The 23697-nt window shown below is 35.3% G+C and overlaps 2 protein-coding genes across 2 annotated transcripts in view; both read right to left on the bottom strand.

The window, feature by feature from the left end:
- Positions 1-66: 66 nt before the first annotated feature.
- On the bottom strand, positions 67-10694 carry LOC114522947 (integrin beta-1-A-like). Its single transcript, XM_028543737.1, has 27 exons — positions 10468-10694; positions 9210-9290; positions 8887-8981; positions 8660-8770; positions 8352-8415; positions 7776-7907; positions 7338-7434; positions 6756-6855; positions 6496-6585; positions 6289-6375; positions 5989-6063; positions 5805-5900; positions 5584-5682; positions 4928-5007; positions 4573-4624; positions 4284-4345; positions 4055-4136; positions 3435-3505; positions 3286-3351; positions 2619-2688; positions 2402-2489; positions 2012-2118; positions 1790-1876; positions 1383-1512; positions 1055-1168; positions 609-718; positions 67-431 (listed from the first exon to the last, which is right to left on the bottom strand). Exons 2-27 carry the CDS (start codon positions 9280-9282, stop codon positions 306-308), a joined length of 2364 nt encoding a protein of 787 aa, XP_028399538.1. The 5' UTR covers positions 9283-9290; positions 10468-10694; the 3' UTR covers positions 67-305.
- Positions 10695-12141: 1447 nt separating this feature from the next.
- Positions 12142-23697, bottom strand: part of LOC114522881 — a 64240-nt gene continuing 52684 nt past the window's right edge. The window contains exons 105-123 of the mRNA XM_028543657.1: positions 23408-23524; positions 22954-23076; positions 22611-22736; positions 22124-22246; positions 21597-21719; positions 18006-18128; positions 17742-17858; positions 17194-17306; positions 17045-17115; positions 16689-16852; positions 15991-16119; positions 15039-15148; positions 14744-14808; positions 14342-14502; positions 14024-14158; positions 13735-13761; positions 13288-13393; positions 12643-12898; positions 12142-12317 (exon numbers count right to left, since the gene is read on the bottom strand). Coding sequence (XP_028399458.1) covers positions 12300-12317; positions 12643-12898; positions 13288-13393; positions 13735-13761; positions 14024-14158; positions 14342-14502; positions 14744-14808; positions 15039-15148; positions 15991-16119; positions 16689-16852; positions 17045-17115; positions 17194-17306; positions 17742-17858; positions 18006-18128; positions 21597-21719; positions 22124-22246; positions 22611-22736; positions 22954-23076; positions 23408-23524 — 2207 coding nt within the window. The 3' untranslated portion in view covers positions 12142-12299. The remainder of the gene's footprint in view (positions 12318-12642; positions 12899-13287; positions 13394-13734; positions 13762-14023; positions 14159-14341; positions 14503-14743; positions 14809-15038; positions 15149-15990; positions 16120-16688; positions 16853-17044; positions 17116-17193; positions 17307-17741; positions 17859-18005; positions 18129-21596; positions 21720-22123; positions 22247-22610; positions 22737-22953; positions 23077-23407; positions 23525-23697) is intronic.

The raw sequence follows: 23697 nt of genomic DNA, 5'->3' as shown, positions 1-23697 counted from the left end.
ACAGATTTTCATACTGTGCTTCATTAATGTGATACACAAATTCATGGGAAATCTATGACGCAAACGAACAGAGAAAACACTCACTTATTGCTATTTACTTATTACAAAACTAAAAAATGCTAAAAATTTACGATAAAACTTCTCTATGCAAGACAATCATTATATACTAAAACCCATCTGCGCTACTCCAAGCTCACTGTCTTTTCCTTTAGGATCGGATGATCGCTAACATCGAACCTAAAACGCCTACACATTTAATTTTATTTGTTGAGTATAAGCCTAGCAACCATTGTCAATGAAGTGGTCTAGCCCTTGCCACCATAGGTTGGATTTTGGAATGTCGTCGTGGCCTGTTTGAAGATTGGGTTTTCACTTGTGTCCCAGCGCGCGTTTTGCTGCTCACGTTCAAACTTGGCGAACTCTCGACGATCCTGAAAATTAAAAATTATAATACATGTAAAAAGTTGTTCATTTGAGCCTGGTTACCTGAGATGCAAAAGAAGCGTGATGATTTAGGTGATTTTCGCTCTTTCACCGCATCTATCAAAAAATGCACCGAAAATGGCGAATAGATTGACCGACCAAATTAATGAGTAATGAAACAGTACCTGTATAGTTGCCAGCAATTTCCAAATTAACAGTAAAGCAGCTCCGATAGCGACGATTCCCAGGATAACTCCAATAATAATTAATAGATAACCCTCTTCACGAGGACATCCTATTGAAAATATCGTATAGACGCAATGAGAAAAGGACACTAACAATCGCACATGAAGAGTTCAAAAAAATAAGAAATTATCTATGCAAATTACACAATGTAGTTAACACGACGTCGTGCAACCAACTATCACACAACAGCCATTTATTGCCATTGCTGACTATTATCATTTAGAATATTAAAATGCTAAGGTTTCTTTAACGTCCGCTAAGCTTTGTTGCTAAGGTTTCTTTAACGTCGATATTTTTTCATCAAACTCATTCATACGCTTTTGGAGAGACGACACACATATCTAGCTATATTTAACAAAACAAACAAAAACGAAAAAGTCCTCACTTTTCTCTTCTTCAGCGTAAATTTGAACTTTTTCACTTCCTTCAATGAGTACATACGAGAATGTGCAATCGTCATCATCGTCAATTTCAACGCAAGTAGTACCCTGACCTTCATCTAAAAAATCGATATTTTTGCGTGATGTCAAACGCGGGATAAAAAGGATCGGGGTATCTGTAAATATCTTATTACAAATTCATGCTTTTTCATTCTATATACACCAGTCTGTATGGTTCTTTCTTCACTTCGCTGTTATGTTGATCTTAGTAATGATTAATAGCATTTAAAGTTAAACATAATCTTACGTAAAAAAAACTTTAAATAAGCTTACGTGATTCGACGTTATCTACTTTGGTTATTGTGGCATTGCAACTCTTCTCACAGTCTCCAGTCAATGGTCCAGTTTGATATATCTTACAACGCACACAGTCCTTGTAATACGAGCAGCCTTTTATACAACCCTATTGAGATATAACCATACATGTGTAAGCAATTGCCTTCCAGGGTCACCCTCAAAAACTTTAAACCTACAAAGAGTATTTATTGCTCTCGTTGCATAATTGCAAAGTTTCTGACCACAAATTTTCAAATCAGTCAGCGTGACATTAGCAAGTCAATCTACCCACACACGCAGAAGAGGCATAATTCACAGTGTGAAATTTCGCATGCACAAACCAATGTTGGATGATTTTGGATTAATTTCACTGTTATCTGCAAAAGGAAATATCGTGTACGTACGTCACAGGTCTCGCAGAACGTTCCGGAGAACTTTGGTTCACAAATACACAGCCCACATTCACATTGACCACGCCCAGAACATGTCACCTGCAAGAAGGCAGAGTTGAATCTTTTAATTACCAGGGTTTTTGTGAAACATACTTTTGTAAACGGGATGACAGGACAATATGTGCGCACATGCACTTTAGAGTTGAGTTATGAACGAAATTTCAGATTGCTTACATTATTCTGTATACACGCCGTGGTTACATTGCGACAGCTACAAGACGGGCCCTCCCAGCCAGGGAAACAACTGCACTTATTACAATCACAATATCCTCGTTCCTCGCCTAAAATTTGAAATAAAGCATTCACTAGAAGCATATTGTCTGCACATAGACGGTGTACAATACAACTTCGCATCAAATGTGGTATAACAACTGCTTAAAATAGAAAAAAATCTCAAAGACTTTTTGACTTAGTATGACTTACTAACTCTCCTGACGAAGGCCATTAGGTCGGTCGAAACGTCGAGACGTTTTTTTTTGTACTTTTAGGCAGTTGTCATACAAGATTTGTTGGTGTATATACACATTTATCTTGTGTCGTCCCCATGTTTTGTTATAAACCTACCACCACAAATTTGTCCTTTTTCATCGGACTCGCAAAGCTGATCATTGCATTGACAAAATTCGCCATATGAGCGACCTTCACCAGCCTCCTGATACAAAAACAGAATAAAAGATTAAGAAAGTTGATAGCATGCATTCTAGCGCTCGCAACATTTCGTAGCAAGGATGAAAAACCGACAAACATTAAGATGTAAAATATTTAACAATGAACGACGAACCTTTCTTTTGTCACACTCGCATTTCCCACAATAACATCTGCCTGCATTACTACATATACTCGACGAATTTCTGGAAAAAAAATTTCAATTTGCCTTAAAATCACCTGACCATGATTAAGCTACTAATGTGGGCCGGAACATGACACGGTTTGTTACAAGATTTTAGCTGTACCATGCAAGAGCTACCAATAGTTTATATATCCTATAATCTGCTGCTTCAACTGGAAATGATTCGCGTATTCTGCACTGCTTGTTCCACGGGTATTACGTAAATTCAAACATTTTCCCTGTAGGTTGAATTACTAAAACAACCATGAATAAAGGAATACCAAATGATTTTCCGTGCAGGATTGCGTGATCCATGCACGCGGGATGTTGCGAGACTTTCGGAAAGCGTGAAAATACACGAGCCGTAGGCGAGTGAATTTTCACGCTTTCCGAAAGTCTCGCAACATCCCAAGTGCATGGATCACGCAATCCTGCACGGAAAATCATTTGGTAATTGTTTTATAAAATAACTGTAGTGAAACAACGGTTAACTTTATTAAAATTAAATTTCGCGTGCAGGATTGTCTAAAACGCGTGCAGGATTGTCTGATCCTGCACGGCTATTGACCAATCACATTGCGTGTTTCACTATAGTTATTATATAAAGCCGTATACTTACGATGCTCTACATTTTTCATTGTGTTCGTCTATTCTTGAATCAGGACAATCACACTTATCAAGAAGACTACAATGAAATTACAGTGTTAAAATGTGGTGGCAAACCTCTGCAAGCAAATATCAAAGTGACAATGAGTCGTTGTCGCTTACTATCCATCGTTGCATACACAATCTCCACAAGTCAAGGAGCCTTGTTCGCTGCATTCCGTCGAGTTATGAACCTACACATAGTTCATAAAGATCACTTATAAGAACAAAATATTTGCCGGTTAAAGTTTTAATTCACTAAATATAGATTTATAATTCTATATATTCTCCAAGACAAAAGGCTTTTCTCATAATGACGTCAAACGCAAAAAGCCCAATGTTACATGACTTTTGATTGGCTCTCGTGAGTGGGAGGCTAAGGCTACGTTCACACGCGGGACTGGACGAATTTGGAACCTCGTGTGAACACGTAGAAGCATTCATTTTTTACCGTGTGTACAAGAAAACAGGACGAATTCAAGCACGCATTCAAATTGGTCCGGTCTCGTGTGAACATAGCTCATGTCTACTATAAGCGACGTTAGCGTCTTATAGAAGAAATCAATTAAGAGACATTTAGTGTATTTTGAGAGAAAATACGGCTAGACGTATAGACGTTAATATAACTGTTGTGTTTGTAGCCTGTACGATTTGACTGCATGTGTATTAGACCAATTAAAGAAATGAGGGTTACGAACTACAGGCCAAAAACGTACTGTGCATATATAAAGACAGCAACTTACGGTCATATTTGTGCAATCACAATCACAAAGGTAGGTCACTTTAACAGGAATTTTATCACCAAGAGCTGTTGTTATAAAAAATCTGTATAAATAAAAATTAAAATTTAGATCTTGATACTTCAGAATGTAATTACGTATAAATCATTATCAGTTTAGTTATGCATCTTTAAAACATATCCTGTTCAATTACTATAGATGTGATGTTCATTTTGGAAATAAAAAGACTTACTTGGTGTATCCCATTCCACCAGCTGGACATTTTTCTAACGACACAGAAACGGTGAATCTTACCTATAAACGATTTGAGGATTTGTATTTATTAGCTACAGTACACCTCTCTTTCAAAACCATTTCGACAATCTCAAACATACATATTCACTATAGTCAGTTTTGGAAAGGGGCGACCATTTTACGACCATGTCAAATTGGTCATTAGACTAAACGAATCTGGGTTTCTTATGAGGTTTCACTTTAAAGTTTCACTGAAAACAGAATCAGCATTCAGCAATGTTTCATACCGTCTCTCCAATGGCGACGTTCTCACATGTTGTGCCTGGAAAACTACCATTTCTAAAATGTTAATAAAGTGATATTTTATATCATGATATTCGTAAGGATATTCGTAACGATTGGATGGACCAAATTATCACGGCATAAGAATAATTATAAACAACCGATATCCGTATTCGGAAGGTCATTGTGTTCAAAAGTTGTAAAAAGAATCTTTAAAAGCGAAACTAGACAAACCATGGAATATCAAGTTTTGGAAACAAGCTGTTTGTAAATCTAATTAAGTTAGAGTAAGTACAAAAAATCAACTGCAAAGGTCAGTACAATAAATTGCTGTGTATTAAAGAAGCTAGAAATACATACAAACAATGTGCAGTGTATTCAATTTTGAGGTCTTTGGTATCTTCTTCGTTATGGAAAACAGTTTGAGTTGTACCAATTTTCTATAGTGAAAGGTAATGAAATATATGATTTGTAATAGTTGTTAGATAAAGTTGATAATGCAGTAATTGTTGAATGCCAGGCCACATATGGACGTATGTTTTTTGTATCGGACGTATGTTTTTTCCAAAAATTATTGTGTATTTACACGTATTCACTATGTACAGTAGATCTAAAAAGTGTTTGCGGGTACATATTCAGTGTATACAGTACTTAGATCTTGGCTCGTTTATGTATCATGAATTTTCAATGAAAAATAATATGCATAAATGTTGTATGCTCGAAATATGGTCATTGTGAAGGATTTAGTACAGTATATAGATTGCAGCGTGCATGGAGATTGCATAAGGATAACCCGCCTGCAATAAATATGTGCGATATCAGTAAATGCTGTTTCGTTTCTTTGTTTAAATATCCTCCCTTGCCAAATTATAGGCCACTCCCGCCCGTGTTATCATACTATCACGTGTTACGCCCTCATACAAAACACGTGTTCTCCCACACCATTTTTATTCCCTCCTTTTTTTATGATATAAGGTATCAGGTCATGGTTGGAACTAAAAATTTTAAAATTTTACCTCGTACGTATTGCGAATCAGTTGTACGATATTGGTTGAATTGTCATAAAGTATACCAGCTTCGGAACCAATCTGTCTGCCAAAGTACCTGGCCACTCTCTAAAAGATTATATGCCAAAAATTATTTCACAAAAATAGGGACAAAAAGTGACACAATCTGTAAAGACTTTCAAAAAACAAAAGTATGAGCCCTCAAAACTCTTGCAGTTACAGAAAATCACCTTGTAGATGTCTATAGAAGTACTATCGACGGCAAAAATTGGAACAATGCTGTTATCTAATAACACTTTACGAAGATAAGATATTGAGGGATAGTCCTAGAAAACAAATAAATATATTAGTCGTTATTTCGAATATCGAAACAGGATTAATTAAACCGCCTGGATAAAATTAGGTATGACCCACCGTCTCTTTACCAAAATACGTATCACCGCTCCCCAACTTGCACCTTCCATCACTAGGTTGAACCAAGCCTCCTAACTACAGAATTAATCATAGTTAAGAATAAAAAACCTACCTGGATTTTGTTTTTCGATTAGACAATTTACATTTAAGGAATATGATATTACAGTATACAGGACATATAGACGATAATATATCTGAAGGCATTTTATGACAAATCAGGTTTGAGTCAGCGCTGATTTGAAATAAGAGTATATTATGTTCGGTAAAATTGACTAATGCAAAACCTCGATGATAACTTACCAAGCCATCTCCGGCGATATGAAAGTCTGCCTCAGTTGTAATAACAACCAGTCGTCTTGCGCTCTCCTTTGGAGACCAATTTACTGCCTATATTAAATCATCGTGAATAAACAAGATACAGGAAGCAGTCAGCCAAAGAATAGGGTTCTTTCTATTTTAATACCAACAAGCGGTTTTAGTGATACTATGATTGGTAAGAAAACTCACTTTCTCACAAACAGCAACTTGCATTAGAGTATCGACCCAACCATCTGGACCGTCAATACTGCCCGACAAATTTGAAGACTTTACACTTGCCTAAGACATTATTGTTAATAATCAGCAATGAAATTATTTTTGTTTTTATACAAAATTCTGAAAAGTTTGCTTTGAGGCGTTAAAATAAATATATATCGATTTCGCAGTTAACACAACCTCTCGGTGCTCCGCCATAACAGAAGAATGTGTGGTAGAAGAATAAAAAATACCTCAAACTCATCCGTGTTTTCAGTCAATGACAATGCATTCCTAAACACCCAGGGAGACGAGAAAGGCCGGGTTTTGTCTTTTTGCCCTTGTTTAATCCAGCTGTTAAACAAAAATACGATCAAATCATGGAGTGTTTGCATGCACAATGATTTCATTTGGATGTTTTAAATACTTTCTTGTAAGACTTATAACGCCTTGGCTGGAACATTTACACGATGGGCTAAACACGCAATACAGTAGAACGCAGGGTAATATACAGTGTAGGTGGGTATATTCTTGTGGAAAATTTAGAAAAGTCATGTTGTAATAATTATATTCTGAACAAGTAGTATTCATATTGTATAGACCCTTTGCACTGATGTCATAGTCCTTAACATTTGTTCTTCAGACACGTCCTTTGGCCTAACTAAACTGAATCATGACGCAAACAGTTAACGAAGCGAAGTGTCTTCAGTGGTCAAAGTTTCTGTATTTTACAAAAATTCACGTTATTTTGTCAAATGCTCTTAATTAAAGATGCCCACTGTGACGTCATGTGCCAAGGGTAAAAAAGTTCCCACAAACACTACAGTAAAACTTACTAGCTTTCAGATGACTGAGAAAACGGAAGCATTGGTTTATCTACCATTGTACCAAAACCAACACGAAATCTAGATGTGATATTGAGCATTTCTTTGCCTGGAAAAAAGACACATTTCTCGAACACATTGTTGTTGCACCTTACGATATTTCGGAAGTTGGGTCACTGTGGATGACAATTTATACACAGTAACTGCAGATTTTCCAAAAACTTTGCTTTGACTACTTTCGTTAATCGAGATCGTTCGTTTCTTGTCATTTGTCATGTGACATGCCTGGAACACAGTGTCAGCGAACACTGAGTAAACAGAATACTGTATTTGGGTTGTATGTTCTATTATGGAAGCATAAACAGTTCCGTGAATAGTGCGAAGCTTTTAATTTTTTCCCTCTCCAAGGAAAGCAGAGATAAAACTACTGTGCTTGCACACTTTACCAACCTAGATCAAGCCCTAGCGTTTCAACAGACTTCAAATTGTCTTTCATTGAATACGACATATCCATCAACATATAGACATCAACTGGATAATTTTCTGGTGTTCGAACTGATATATCAAATTCTCGTTTTTGCCCTGCAAAAAATTAATACAATTCTTTTCATAGGATTTGTAAATAATACTACATGTATGTGCATAGAGTGTATGTATGTATAATATAATCTTTCCATCAGTGGTGTACCCAGCATCCATTAGTGCATGGAAAATATATTCATATATTCATGTTCACTGACCATAAAAACAATTAATTTCAAAAGAAATCAACAAAGTAGAACATCATTATGACTTTACACATTGCTTTGATTGGCTGGAAGCCTGAATCAGCTGTCTTATTGTATTTAAAAATTTAACTGCTTTATTATCAGAAAAGGTATCATTTAATGCAGTTGATAGACAAGTATTTTAGATAAAGAAAATAGGATATTTTATACATTCCAATATACACGAGGAAATAAGTGGCATCAACACAATTTGATGAGGTTTTATATACTTTGTACATGTATCTTATTCTCTGCATACCTGGCCTAAGTGCAATAACAACTTCCTGTGGTTTAACTTTTGTTGTATTTGTTAAATCCTCATTCTGAAAAACAATATGACCAGTATTTAAACTGTGAAATCCAGACTCTATTCATTGAGACTTTTCACAGTCTCCATGTGGATAATTGCCTTGATTCATTGATAATTTGTCATATATTTACACTATCACAATGAAAAGCAATTGTGTTTTGCAGATATATCAAATGATAACAATGATAAAAAGAACAAAATCTGATTAAACACCACCATCAAACAATTGCAAATAAAAAAAATATTGAAAAGCTTACCTTAGTAGCAGTTGCATTAGATAAAGGATTAATAATATTTGAACAGTTCTGCTGTTTATGTTTAGCCATTGAATTACATCTTTCTAATGGCGATGTTTGTTTGGTATAGTCCTATAACACAGCAAATTTTAATAATTTTACAATCAATACCATTTTAGTAGTTCTCACAGCTGTACATCTTCTTATATACAATTGATAAGATTTAAAAAGTAAAATATAATACACACCACATCTGAACACCAAGTACATTCAGCATCTGAGTACTGGATACATTCTCGACAAGTTGATTTCAGTGGGCATTGGTTTCCTTGTGCTCTAATATCTAACAAGAGTAGTATCACAAATTTCAATACAAAGCTACGAATTATTAGAAGAAATCAATTTCTGATGCTACATTTAAGTTTGTTATACATTATCATTTTGTAGTGTATAAAACTTGCACTGACAAATGCATTAACTAGAAGTCGCACATGTTTGGTAGAGTACCAAAATATGAAAAATACCAAATATAACATGAAATCTGTCAGAATTTTCTAAAAAAATCACTTACAAATTGAGTTATAAATCAATAACACTGCAGTGAAATAATTTCTATATTTCCAGAGCCTGGTATTCCCCTGCATGTTTGATTCTAAAAAAATAAACAGAAAAGTTACCAAACATTTTTAATTTTAACCAGCTTCTGTGAATCAGTTCTCCTTATAACAAGGGACACTATACACATGATCCGAAAGTACCTCCATAGATCATAAACTCATACACTTATATACAATCAGAACAATCAGGAACTATAAATAGTGTTAAGCTTTCCTACAGTTCAAATTTATTTCAAGAAGTAACATCAACTTGTTATTTTTATATGTTGCAGAATGCACACCACTATCATTGCAAACTTGATTTAAGCCAGTTAGTCTCAGCTAGAACTCTGATTCAGTCTTAATTAAGAGTCCTGGTTTTGACAGGAACCATTCTCATATTTTTGTGTTAATTTTTGTTTCAAATTAAATCTGTATCCGGCTGTAATATTCTAATTAAAATGTTTATGACTCACATAAAATATGCCCGAACTACATAATAAAAAACATCACAATACTGTAGTCCAAAGTTGTGAATAAAGAATATAATGAACATGAACCTTGAGCCAACATACAGTGTTTCTATGCAATACGGCCCAGATGGGTATATTTATTTTCATATTAATTCCTCGTTAAATTCAGGACACTACATACAAGAAGTAAAGAAGAAACTATTCTATATGTACAGAAATCCTCATATTTTATGCTTAAAAAGATAATTTGTGAGGTTCTATTTGCTCAGGAACACAGTCTGCAGCGATATATTCATACACAGATATCAAATATTTAGACATTAGCATACGAATAAGCCAATAAGCTCTTCAAAAGTAGCTAAACTGGTCACAAATACTGTTAGAGTGTTATTGGTATCTGTGCAGTATATAGGCTTCGCCAAGAAACACAATTTTACAATATTGTATTACGATTCCGCGCAAATGTGTGATCAGTCAACAGGTTATTAAATATATACGACCGGCTTGACTCGAGCAAAAGAATAAATATTAATATAATACGGCACAACAAATGGAGCCAAAATAATCAAAATATATGTAAGTTCATATACGGCACCTTGAAAAATTTAAACAAACAAATCAACCGCACAATATTTTTAGTTAGATTTAGCGCGATTTTTAATGTTTCATGCGTGGATACTGCATTTGCCTAGAGTGGAAAGTATCACACTATCACTCAGTAAGTGCGGGATATACATAACAGTCTTTTATACTATCATACCTGTCGCCTTGATGTATGTTACAAACGACCTGCTTTGTGAATGTTTATATACGCAAGCCAACACAATGAACAGTCGTTAATAATTCAAGCAAACGGACATCCAATCCCAAAGGACTGTATAATAGATTGCTTAAATGAAAAAACTCTTGACAGAAACGAACAGGTTGACAAGACTTCGGACTCGTAAACCACAACCCTAAATGCCTTGTTACCGGAAAGCTTGGCTCATGAACTGTCAGCGGCCGCTACCTATCTGTACAATCCTAAGATTCTTTCGCGACAAACCCAAATTTTTTCCGCGATTCCGATTCTTGCTAGGCTGCCATCTGATAGTGATAGAGTCAGAGCATGATCATGGTCGAGTATCCCGGAAAATTGTGTATTCGAGCCTGGTCGAGTATACCGGAAAATAGTATATTCGACCATCATCAAGTATACCGGAAAATGGTATATTCGACCATGATCAAGTATACCGGAAAATGGTCATGGTCGATTAAAATATATTCAACAAATATGCATCGAATGGGTAAGGTGAATAGTAAGGTTCAATTGAATGTGCCAAAATATGGTATATTTTACCTGTGTGAGACTGAAGATATTTTATATCTTTGATATTCCGGTATATTCGATCATATATACCAACCATATCATCACAATAGTATAGTAGAGGCGGGAGACAGGATAAAAATGGTCCTAACTGTAAATTGGTAATTTAAAGATTAGGGAATAGGGATTGATTATTCAGCGCATGGGGTCTGCAGGATCTCTTGCAGAAATTTTCTGTATTTTTGAGTCCCTATGACTAGATTTCCAGCATTTTGGGGAACAATTACTTATGATCCATCTCAGAAGAGTGAGTCTTTTAGGAAAATACCATATGCTACTTTTATCACTGCACAAATTGCCGGTTATCATTGCACACTAAAATAGGTATGATCAATCTTGCTTATTTGGCGCCACTTGAATTCCCTCAGATCCGGGGGAGAATTAAATGATAAGATAGATTATTTATGGGTTTGGTCGGTCCGTATAGACTGAATATTTCCCCTCGTTCACAAAGCGTCCCCCGGCCCGTTTTTCGGATATTTCCTATGTACGGACTTCCAATCAGGCAAATCAACATAGCTAGCTACTATGTTATATAAGTAAATATATTTTTATCTTAATATGGTAACTGGTCAGTATAGGTGGTTGTAATTATGAGCCCATGGTGAAGAATGACAAAAATAATAGGAAGTATATAGGTAACTTAAAAATATTGTTCTCTTTACAGCTACTAGGGGCATTTGACAATAACAGGAAAATGTGCAGTAATTTGCCATTGAGTACTTCTACTGCAACAATTATATAATAACTATATAACTGTACCAACCGGCATCTCCCGTTGTCAGCTCTAATATCATTAATTCAGACGATTCGTTTTTGCCGTGTGCAAACTTTGAAATCTTTTGTGCAAGTCATATTTTCCTGAGCATTTATAAATCTTTCTACCCACCAAATTTGAAGTCAAAGTATTAAGAAAGTCTTACCATGAAATTTCCGCGGTGTTCTAAATATCAATATTTGAACATATGAAAAATATTTATTCCTTTAGAGTTCTTTCTTGTCGAACTGTTGCACATCCACATTCTCTCCAGTTTTCCCCATAAACACAATTACACACAGAAGAATGATAGAAAATGGTTTAATATTTCACCACGTCAAGGTATACATGTTACAAAAATTAGGTAGAAAATGTGCAAGAATTCTAAAGGTCCAGTGCAAAAGTATAATGAGATTATTTTTATCATTTACTGTTAGTTATAAGTTGATTATACGGATTCAACGGCTTCTTAAAGTGCGATATATCCCTAAAAATTAAAAAAGGCATTAATTAAAGGTCTATAACAACGAATAAATTTTATAATATAACATTTATGTTTCGCGCGTGCTGATTGGTCGAGAAGCGTGTCTCTATTTCACAAGTCTATATTCACTGAGCCGAAGGTGAATTTCACTTTCATATAAAAATTACTTCAAATTTCTTATTTGAAAAAAAACCCAAAAAGCTATATAGCTATAGTCACTGACCAGTGACTATAATATGACTCGAATGTGAACAAAGACTCTAATGTGAACAAATTAGACTTTTCTACAGTGTGTTTGGAAATTTAAAACAAGCGATTTTGAACTTACTTCTTGTCCAGTACTGACGCTGCTTTTTCCACCTACGCTTGATTGTTCGGCTTGTGATTTAGTTTCATAAAACATGGGGTTGACTTTGTAGGATTCCAATCTTGTTTGTTGTGGAGGACTCGTTGTGTATATGGCTGCGTTCTGGTTTTTACCATTACGGGCCGACATCTCTATATCTGGGTTCTCAATACCCACTGATTCATTTCCAAAGAAATATCTATTTCTGTCAACTAGTGTTGTATTATCCACCATGTACCTTTTATGTAAAAAATAGATAAAATTAATAAACTCTTTATATATAATTGGAAAGATCTATGCCCTATATACAATAAATTCAGACACAGACCTGGGTTGGTATTCTTTCTGTTTTTGAAGCAAATTTGAAGATAATTTTGAGACAAATGAAATGGATATTATATATTATATCTTTTAAAGCGAAACGACGTTTAATAAATATAGCTAATATATTTCGCTATCATGCATTTGTCTCAAAATTATATCCTAAACGTTTTTAATCCTAAATTCAAAAACAAGGTTCCCAATAATTTTTTATAGTAAGCTCGATATGCATGCATGTTCATGTGCCTGAATCATGGTAGAGTACGTTCGTGTTTCTATTTATCACTGTTTAAAAAGATAACATACTGGCTTTCCTCGGCATTTTCCAAGCAGCATACAAACAGGATGAACATGACAATGATCAAGAACGCAACGCCGAATACGATAGCGTATACCAGCCACCAAAGATCGTCTATAGGAAAGAACACAAAAGGAAAAAAATCAAGTTTTGCAGCGCGTGTTACGTATAATGAATCATTATATTTAATAATAGGCCCGGAGATGGCAAAAATAAATGGCGTGATGCGTCTATGAACATGCCACGCCATTTATCCGCCATTTCACGTCATCTTTGAAGTTCACGTCCTCATGCTAAATTTTCCTAATTAGGACGCCGAGACGTCGTGGTCATTTTAGACATTGAGCATATATAATTATGCATGTATGAATGGATGTTATTTCGCAGGACGTTATATGACGCAATATCGCTCGAGTACGCATTTACATAATTTATACTAAACAGGCCAAACTCACCAATTGGTGGATTCGGGTCTTCCAATGCTAAATAAAATGAAATGAGGAAAGCTAAGCCACGAAGACAGCAAAATCAAATGGGATTACCCATGGGATTGCATTTGCGTGGCTATATGGGAGGCGCCCATATAGTAGTGTTGTCAGTCAGGATGAGCATGTCAAGGGCCGATCAAATAAAGAATTATTGAAAAATTCAAAAAGATTGCATAATAGGCTCTATGAAGGAGTGTCGCAATGGAGCTAATATCAAAATTTCTTCAGTGAGTTGGAAATGGTCTAAATCATATACCTGAGCATTTGATTCCATCTCCGTAATATCCTTCATTGCAAACACAGGTATACGAACTCATAACATTGGTACAGTTGGCGTTCTTGTCGCAATCTTTTATATCAACCAGATTTGAAATATGACACTCATCGTAGTCTACAAAACGAGAAATTTTTTTCACTGAGATTAGTGCATAGTTGTGATTGAATAAGATCAGAACTAGTGCGATAAAATATAAGGACTAAAAGAATGGTATAGTACAAGTTGAGGATGTATCAAAGATGGCGACCGAGAAATGTGGGACGTGCGATGAGAAAGTATCTATTATATAGAGATTACCGCCATGTGTTAACTTTGAAGTATTGACTGTATGTCTTCCCAACATAGATCCATTCTTTATGATTGCATCCGACAATTCTTTAGTTAAGGATGCACCATTTTGTGTCACGTTGGCATTAGTTTTGAAAAAGACCAGATACTGAATAACAACAGACCCAGAGCTAAAATAATGCAGCAATAAAATAATATAACTTGCCGATTATTGATTTCCGATGGAAATGCATGCACTCTTTATAATTAAGATTATTAATAATTAATTACTCTGCATGTCCCTATTATACCTGTCAGAATGTTCCCTTCAAAACAAATGTTAGAAAATTTGAAAACAAAACTTAGGAGGAGACTATAATATGCGTATTTATTTTAACAATACAACAAAAGGTGGGCTATTTCAACACATACCTCATGCCAGTAACTTGGGTGCTTTGGAAAGTGTCTGGATATAAACTTCTGTAATACCTGTTCAGCTAAAAAATGCAAAACATGGTATGATTAGAAAAAAAACCCTTTAAAAATATATCCATGGAGCAGTCAGCAGTGCGGAAACATCTTGCGTCAACTTGTTATCAATTATGGCGAAGAATGCCTTTTGGTCGAAACATCCGGAGACGTGTTCTTCGGCAAAGGTTCAGGAATTTCATTCCCTTACATATACGTGTTGAAGTATTGAAAAAACATTGCAAAAACAGCTGATTACCTGCACTTGGATCTCTTCAGCAAGTTGGAGGAATATCAAAGATGTGGCATTTCCCAGTTCAGTGACGAATGAAAGATTGATTGTTATAGAAGCTTCGTAACTGATGATTGCTGAAGGGAACAAGCATTTATCTCTTTATTGATTGAACGATGATCTCAGTGTGGGGGACATATTAATATCGATCATGTCATTAGGAACAAGGTTACCGTTATAATTGTGTTCCTTTGCATTTATCGGTAATATAAATTTACAGCGAAGTTTGATGTTTTTGGCTGTTCTTTTTGTACTCTTAGATTTGTGCCCAGGGTAGCACAAGTAATGGCAATCTTATGTCTGGATTCAGTATAGAAGAAACGAACCGCGGTTTCTGTCCGTTGACGAAAGCTGGCGAATGCACTGCGCTTATCCGTGCCTTAAGGTAACACTAAATCTTAGTCAAATTCTGCGTCTAGATCTTTAAATGGTGAAATTACGTTAATTCATCGGGGCAACGAACAAACACGCGTAAAACCATGCCTTCGCCTCACCGCAAGGTATTCAATTGTCGGCATATTTTCTACGCAAGTTTTTATCACGATCATTTTGTACTTTAACCTCGTAAACATGAGGCATTTAGAAATAGCCTTCGAGGTGCCAGTCATTGCATGTTTCGGTAAACGAATGATGCAAATTTACTTAGGCTTTTGCCTTAGCTAGTTCAGGGAATTATATTAAATGTGGGCCGGAGAATGAATATTTTTCTTGATGTGAGTGCCATAATGTGCGTGATTCGCTGCGTGTTGGGCACTGGACACAAGTTGAGCTAGGTAAATATTAGTGTTGGCATTTTGATATCGGTTCCTTTGATTTCTAATTTTTGTTCCGTGCCAACCTTTGTGCAGATGTGTGTAATCATGTCAAAAGGATCATTCCACGAACTTGGCTACAGGACACACGCTTGCTCAGGTCTTACCTGTGCACTCGCCTAGAACCTTCACTTCTCGAGGACTACTGCAATAACATCGATACGTTCCTGGGTAGTTCCTGCACAACTTGTCTGCATCGCACACGCTAGGATTGTACTTGCATTCATCATAATCACCTACAGAACATTCACGGAAACCAATTGTACAATTTCTCGTACAGTTTGATGGAATTCATTGATTAGCACGAATAGAGAATGTACGAAGCAAAGGCGAGTAGCAAGAGAATGGATTCAGACTGGTTTTGGGCGATTTAGCGGCTTATCTACTTAAGACACGTATTTTGCCTAACATGCAAATGTATTACAATGTAAGTTCATTAACTCCCCCACATGGTAGTAGTGCATGAGATTAAGATTAGAGATGGTATAGTAGTGCATGAGATTAAGATCAGAGATGGTATAGTATAGTGCATGAGATTAAGATTAAAGATGGTATAGTAGTGCATGAGATCAAGATTAGAGATGGTATAGCAGTGCATGAGATTAAGATCAGAGATGGTATAGTAGTGCATGAGATTAAGATCAGAGATGGTATATAGTAGTGCATGAGATCAGGATTAGAGATGGTATATAGTAGTGCATGAGATCAAGATTAGAGATGGTATAGTGGTGCATGAGATCAATATTAAAGGGGTTATATCGGAGACGTTAAAAATCCGGCAATGTGGCAAAAATTACGTACAAACCTGCATTAATACTGTCCAATTCGAAACGCGGTTCGAGGGCTTTTTTGTTGCCATGTGTCACATTTGATACGAAAATATCCTGGACGTCAGTCATCGACATATCTCTTACATCCGTGTTGAAGAATATACGAAAGTTTGCTGTCACAAAGTCTGCTGGCTTTTTGCTAAATTAAAAATTTCATTATCAATTTTAACAATAATGAAAAAAATTCTTGTATAAAAGTATAATAATTGAAAGAAAAGTCATGCAGCTATTTTATCGATAACTTCTCGCTATAAAACTAGTATCACAAAAATATATGCTTCTTAATTTTCCATATCTCTTGATCAGATATGGAAAATATATAATCTCTTACCTTAACTCTTCTAAACGTGCAGATTCAATGTAATGTTCACCCTCCGCAGAACGTGAGTACACCTTATTTACCTAAGTGGAAAGCAAATAATGTACCGACTATATATTTTTAATGATTACTCTCTTTATTATTACTCCCCAAAATCTTACCGAGTTTTCAAGTTGATGTTTTAACTTCAAATGTTCTTCACTGTTTGAATTGCCCAGCGCGTCAGAATATGTCACATTTGTAATAACAAACTGCAGGTTGAAGACCAGAACATCTAAAAGTTTCAAGAATTGATATAATTATGGAGATATAGACACTCTATGAGTATGATGTCTCACTATTTCTTGGAAGCGTTTTCCTTGCACGCGGGGCTATCGTTTATATAATTATAATTGCCTTTTTTGGATCGTCGCGCACACGTGCATACCGCGGGGAATTACAAATTAGGTTCTTCTAAGGTTGAAGACCCAAATTATATAGATAATTTATCAACAGTCATTATGTATGCAACACAGATAATGTTAATTGTATTTCTATATACCGACTTTTTAATTTTTGTATTTCATTTGATAAATGTTTAATCAATTTGAATTTACTTGAAAATGAATTTATTCCTAAATTTTAAGCTCTTCATATACATTTGGCGCCACATTTCAGGATGGATTTGAGAGCAAAATATGAAAACGATAGTGTTGACGAAGTCGCCTACCTTTGCAGACGTCATCTACGTAATTCTGTCCCCGAGGGCAGTTGCAGCGGTGACTTCCATACGTGTTTTCACAAGTCAAAGTCGCACCACATGGGTTAGATTCACATTCATTGATATCTAAAGTATCAATGCATAAATATAGCAACCATTGTATAAGGCTGTATCCATCATTTCGTCTTGTCAAAAGACAAACTCTACGAGTTAATAACCTAAAGCTTTATAAAAAGTCTGCAGAGTATATACCCACCATTGACTGTAATTTACCTTCACACTTGGTACCACTTCCAGTAAAACCAGGGTTACATGCACAAGTATACGAGCCTTTTATATTTGTACAATTCGCATTCACGTCACAATTGTCAGTATTCAAATCACATTCATTGATATCTGCAGCAAATTATTCAAAGAAGATATGATATTAGTACAAGATTTTTAAATCATGAGATGCATCAATTGATATCACGTCCATAATTCAACATGTTTCATTTATCATTTAGTTTTCGCCCTAGCGCCCTAGTTTTCATCGCACAACATCGTACATGTTCTTTTTTCGTTCTTCTTCATCGAGTTACAGGTACAATGGTTGGGGACCGTACGACACAATAAATTATGTAAACCAGGATAGCATTTTATGGCGTGGTTCTTATTTGCTAAAAATACCGAATATAAATTTAACTTCCGCAAAACATTAGGCATTAGCCCTTAATCGCTGTGCTATTTGCAACGTTGTTTGGTTTTGAAATCGTAATATTCTAATCCCGTATAGGTTTTTCCCAAACGACAATTTGACTGAAATTACCTGCGCAGAAAGTGTCATTTCCAGTATAACCAAAGAAAGTAGCTATTCAAAGAAGTTAGCTATAATACACAAGCCTTCATGCAAAAAATGCAAGAGATGAATTTCTTAACATCACATTCATTACGAAATTTTACAAGTTTTACTAAGAAAACCTTCTTTTTCATCACTAAATGCAGCACTGTGTTACTGAAAATCGTACGGCAAATTTCGATTTTGAACTTTTAAAGCTCTCACACATTTAGAAACTTCTCAAATCAAGTTGAGTGCACACACTTCTTCGTTTGGTCTCGAAATCGTTATCAGTATTCTAAATTTTTCAAGGCAAGTTCAAATTATTTGGCTCTAATTTACCTTCGCAGAAGGTTCCATTTCCAGTATAACCAGTCCTGCATGCACAAGTAAATGACCCAGCTACTTCAGTACAATCCGCCTTTTCGTGACAGTTGTCAGTGTTTAAAGAACATTCAGTTATATCTGGAGCAAAATATTTACAGTATATTTAATACGATATGTTTTCAATGTTTATATAAAATGTTAAAAAGTGTGTATCACAAGCGTGATCTGCAATTGAAGGCCATCTAGCTGGCAACTATAGGAAGACATGATGTAGAGAAAAAATGAAACGTCGGAGTTTTCCTTAATTGGATATTTTCATTTTCATGTATTTTCTATGCAAATAAGTGTCTGTGATTTACCTTCACACAAGACCCATTTCCAGTAAAACCACTGTGGCATGCACAAGTATACGAGCCTTCTTGTTTGTACATGTCGCATTCCCGTGACAATTGTGAGTTTTTAAACCACATTCATTGATATCTGGAGGAAATTATTCAAAGAAGTTAGCTATAATATACACAAACCTTCGTGCAATAAAATGCAAGAGATCAGTGAATTTCTTAACATCACGTTCATGACAAAATATTAAGTTTTACTATAAGTATATAAACCTGGTTTTCATCACAATTAAATGTTCTTTTTTCTTCATGAAGACACTGTATCACTGACAATCATACGACTAATTGTGATTTTGATTTTGAAAACCCGGCGGCTGACTTTTAAAGCTTTCACACATTTAGAAGCTTCTCAAATCAAGTTGAGTGCACACACTTCTTCGCTTAGTCTCGAAATCGTTATCAGTATTCTAAATTTTTCAAGGCAAGTTCAAATTATTTGGCTCTAATTTACCTTCGCAGAAGGTTCCATTTCCAGTATAACCAGTCCTGCATGCACAAGTAAATGACCCAGCTACTTCAGTACAATCCGCCTTTTCGTGACAGTTGTCAGTGTTTAAAGAACATTCAGTTATATCTGGAGCAAAATATTTACAGTATATTTAATACGATATGTTTTCAATGTTTATATAAAATGTTAAAAAGTGTGTATCACAAGCGTGATCTGCAATTGAAGGCCATCTAGCTGGCAACTATAGGAAGACATGATGTAGAGAAAAAAATGAAACGTCGGAGTCTTTTCCTTAATTGGATTATTTTCATTTTTCATGTATTATTCTATGCAAATAAAGTGTCTGTGATTTACCTTCACACAAGATACCATTTCCAGTAAAACCACTGTGGCATGCACAAGTATACGAGCCTTCTTTGTTTGTACATGTCGCATTCCCGTGACAATTGTGAGTTTTTAAACCACATTCATTGATATCTGGAGGAAATTATTCAAAGAAGTTAGCTATAATATACACAAACCTTCGTGCAATAAAATGCAAGAGATCAGTGAATTTCTTAACATCACGTTCATGACAAAATATTAAGTTTTACTATAAGTATATAAACCTGGTTTTCATCACAATTAAATGTTCTTTTTTCTTCATGAAGACACTGTATCACTGACAATCATACGACTAATTGTGATTTTGATTTTGAAAACCCGGCGGCTGACTTTTAAAGCTTTCACACATTTAGAAGCTTCTCAAATCAAGTTGAGTGCACACACTTCTTCGCTTAGTCTCGAAATCGTAATCAGTATTCTAAATTTTTCAAAGCAAGTTCAAACTATTTGGCTCTAATTTACCTTTGCAGAAGGTTCCATTTCCAGTATAACCAGTCTTGCATGCACAAGTAAATGACCCAGCTACTTCAGTACAATTCGCATTTTCGTGACAGTTGTGAGTTTTTGAAGAACATTCAGTTATATCTGGAGTAAAATATTTACAGGATATTTAATACGATATGTTTTCAATGATTATATAAAATGCTCATAAGTGTGTATCACAAGCGTGATCTGCAATTGAAGGCCATCCAGCTACCTACCAGCTATAGGAAGCTAGACATCATATAGAGGAAAAATAAACTGGCGTGTTTCCCGTATAAATATTGTTCAATCCTATATTTCGATATGTAACACGCAATATGCATTTTCATAGACTTAAAAAAATTTCTGTACGTTGCTCATTGAGACGCTGGTATAACTCAATTTAAGTTAATCCTTTATGAATGCAGGTATAGTTTTACTTAAGCGACTTCAGCTCCTATAGCTTTTTCCTAATGAAACGTCGAAGTCTTTTCCTTCATTGGAATATTTTCACTTTTCAGGTATTATTCTATGCAAATAAAGTTTCTGTGATTTACCTTCACACAAGATACCATTTCCAGTAAAACCACGGTTGCATGCACAAGTATACGAGCCTTCTTCGTTTGTACAATTCGCATTCCCGTGACAATTGTCAGTATTTAAACCACATTCATTGATATCTGCAGCATATTATTCAAAGAAGTTAGCTATATAATACACAAGCCTTCATGCAAACAATGCAAGAGATGAATTTCTTAACATCATGTTCATTACGAAATTTTACAAGTTTTACTAAGAAAACCTGGTTTTGATCACAATTAAATGTTCTTCTTTCTTCACTGAATGCAGACACTGTGTTACTGAGAATCGTACGACAAATTTCGATTTTAAACTTTTAAAGCTCTCATACTTTTAGAAACTTTTCAAAATCAAGTTGAGTGCACACACTTCTTCGTTTGGTCTCGAAATGGTAATCACGGTATTTTAAATTTTTCAAGGCAAGTTCAAACTATTTGGCTCTAATTTACCTTCGCAGAAGGTTCCATTTCCAGTATAACCAGTCTTGCATGAACAAGTAAATGACCCAGCTACTTCAGTACAATTTGCATTTTCGTGACAGTTGTGAGTGTTTGAAGAACATTCAGGTATATCTGAAGCAAAATATTTAATACGATATATTTTCAATGTTTATGTTAAATGCTAAAAAGTGTGTGTCACGAACGTGATCTACAATTGAAGGCGATCTAGCTACCAGTTGGAGGAAGACCTCGTGTAGAGAAAAGGTAAATGGTGTGTCAGTTCCCGTATAAACATTGTTGAATCCTATGTCTCGTTACGTAACACGAAATATGCATTTAAACTTGTACGTGGCTCATTGAGCACGCTGGTATAACTCAATTTAAGTTAGTCCTTTATGAATGCATATATATAGGTTTACTTAAGCGACTTCAGATCCTATAGCTTTTTCCTAATGAAACGTCGTAGTTCTTTCCTTGATTGGAATATTTTCACTTTTCATGTATAATTCTATGCAAATAAAGTGTCTGTGATTTACCTTCACACAAGATACCATTTCCAGTAAAACCAGGGTCGCATGCACAAGTATACGAGCCTTCTTCGTTTGTACACGTCGCATTCCCGTGACAATTGTCAGTATTTAAACGACATTCATTGATATCTGCAGCAAATTATTTATAAATTACAGGTTAATACACAAGTGTTTATAATTCATGCATGAAATACAAAAGATTACTTGATTACCATACGTTTACAAGCGACCTGGTTTTCATAACAATTCATGGTACGATGTTCTTCTTCATTGAATACAGAATGGATTGCTGAACATCTTACTACTAATTACGATTATGAAAACCAGACAAGCTTTTTAAAGCCTGGTTTGGCTTACAGATCAACGATTTATCTTTTTTACCGGTGACAAAGAAAATTAATTTAAAATAGTTCCCTTTTAATCATAACGATATGACAACAATGAATTTCACTCCTTATTTGATTAATCACCAAAAAAGTAGGAATAAACTTACCACTACAAGATTTTCCATCTCCTGAATAACCTTGGTTGCATGTACAATCAAATGTTCCATTTTTGTTCGTACAGTTAGCTTTATCATCACAATCAGATTTATTAATGTCCATACATTCATCAATGTCTGTGTAAACAAAACAAACGGACGCTTAAGCTTGTAAGAATATACTAGCTAGAACCAGTTACAAGGATAAGGAGCTATCCGAGCTACCGGTATAGGTTTCATAAACATGTTTTACCAACAGTGATGAAACAAGAGCATTGATATGCGCCTGAAATGCTGCTGCCAAAATGACAACTTGTTTATAAACATACATCGCTAGTGAGAGTAAGTTACCTACCATCACATCGCATTTTGCCATCACCTTCATAGCCACTAGCACATGTGCAGTTATACGAACCAATAGTGTTTTCACACTTGGCATTTGCATGACAAAATGCACGGTCTCTGCACTCGTCAACATCTATCATAGGGAAAACAAGTCGTTATCACGTTTACTGTGGTAAATGCTATACTTAACTTAGGAAAGGTTAACAAAAATATATAAAAGTTTAGGGAAGAATGAAGAATGTAGGTTCTTTGGTCACGCGGTCATATCGTGGCATTTCAATGCAATTATTTTAAAGGTATCAAGCTAGATATTTAACAATTAAAACATTCACTTCTGCCCAATAAAAAGTGAAATAATAGCCTTTTTTAACACAGTGGGCATTTTATCGATCTTGACCATTTGATCGATGGGCAGAAACCGCTGTACGCCATTAGTGGAAGAAACGCAGCATTAATTTTCATACCATCACAAGCTGTTCCATTTCCTATATACCCAGAGTTACATTTACATTCATATGATCCTGGCAATTCTGTGCAATTAGCATTAGGATGACATGGATCAGTGTCACATTCTTTAATGTCTAAAATGATAGAAAATGAGGTATATTATGGTCCGTATATGATGAAAATTATACTTGGCGAATCGCTTTTCTTTTTGGGTCTTGGAAAGTAATTTGGGTCAAATCATTACTATAATTAAACGACTAAAATATAATCATCTTGTTTGACATTCCTTAGACTCGCACATGAGGCA

The sequence above is a fragment of the Dendronephthya gigantea genome, unplaced genomic scaffold (assembly GCF_004324835.1).
Source record: "Dendronephthya gigantea isolate DGI-Jeju-01 unplaced genomic scaffold, DenGig_1.0 000000F, whole genome shotgun sequence".
NCBI classification, from domain to species: Eukaryota; Metazoa; Cnidaria; class Anthozoa; order Malacalcyonacea; family Nephtheidae; genus Dendronephthya; species Dendronephthya gigantea.
Note: the sequence above shows the minus strand (reverse complement) of the source record. Positions and strands in the feature narration are given on the sequence as shown.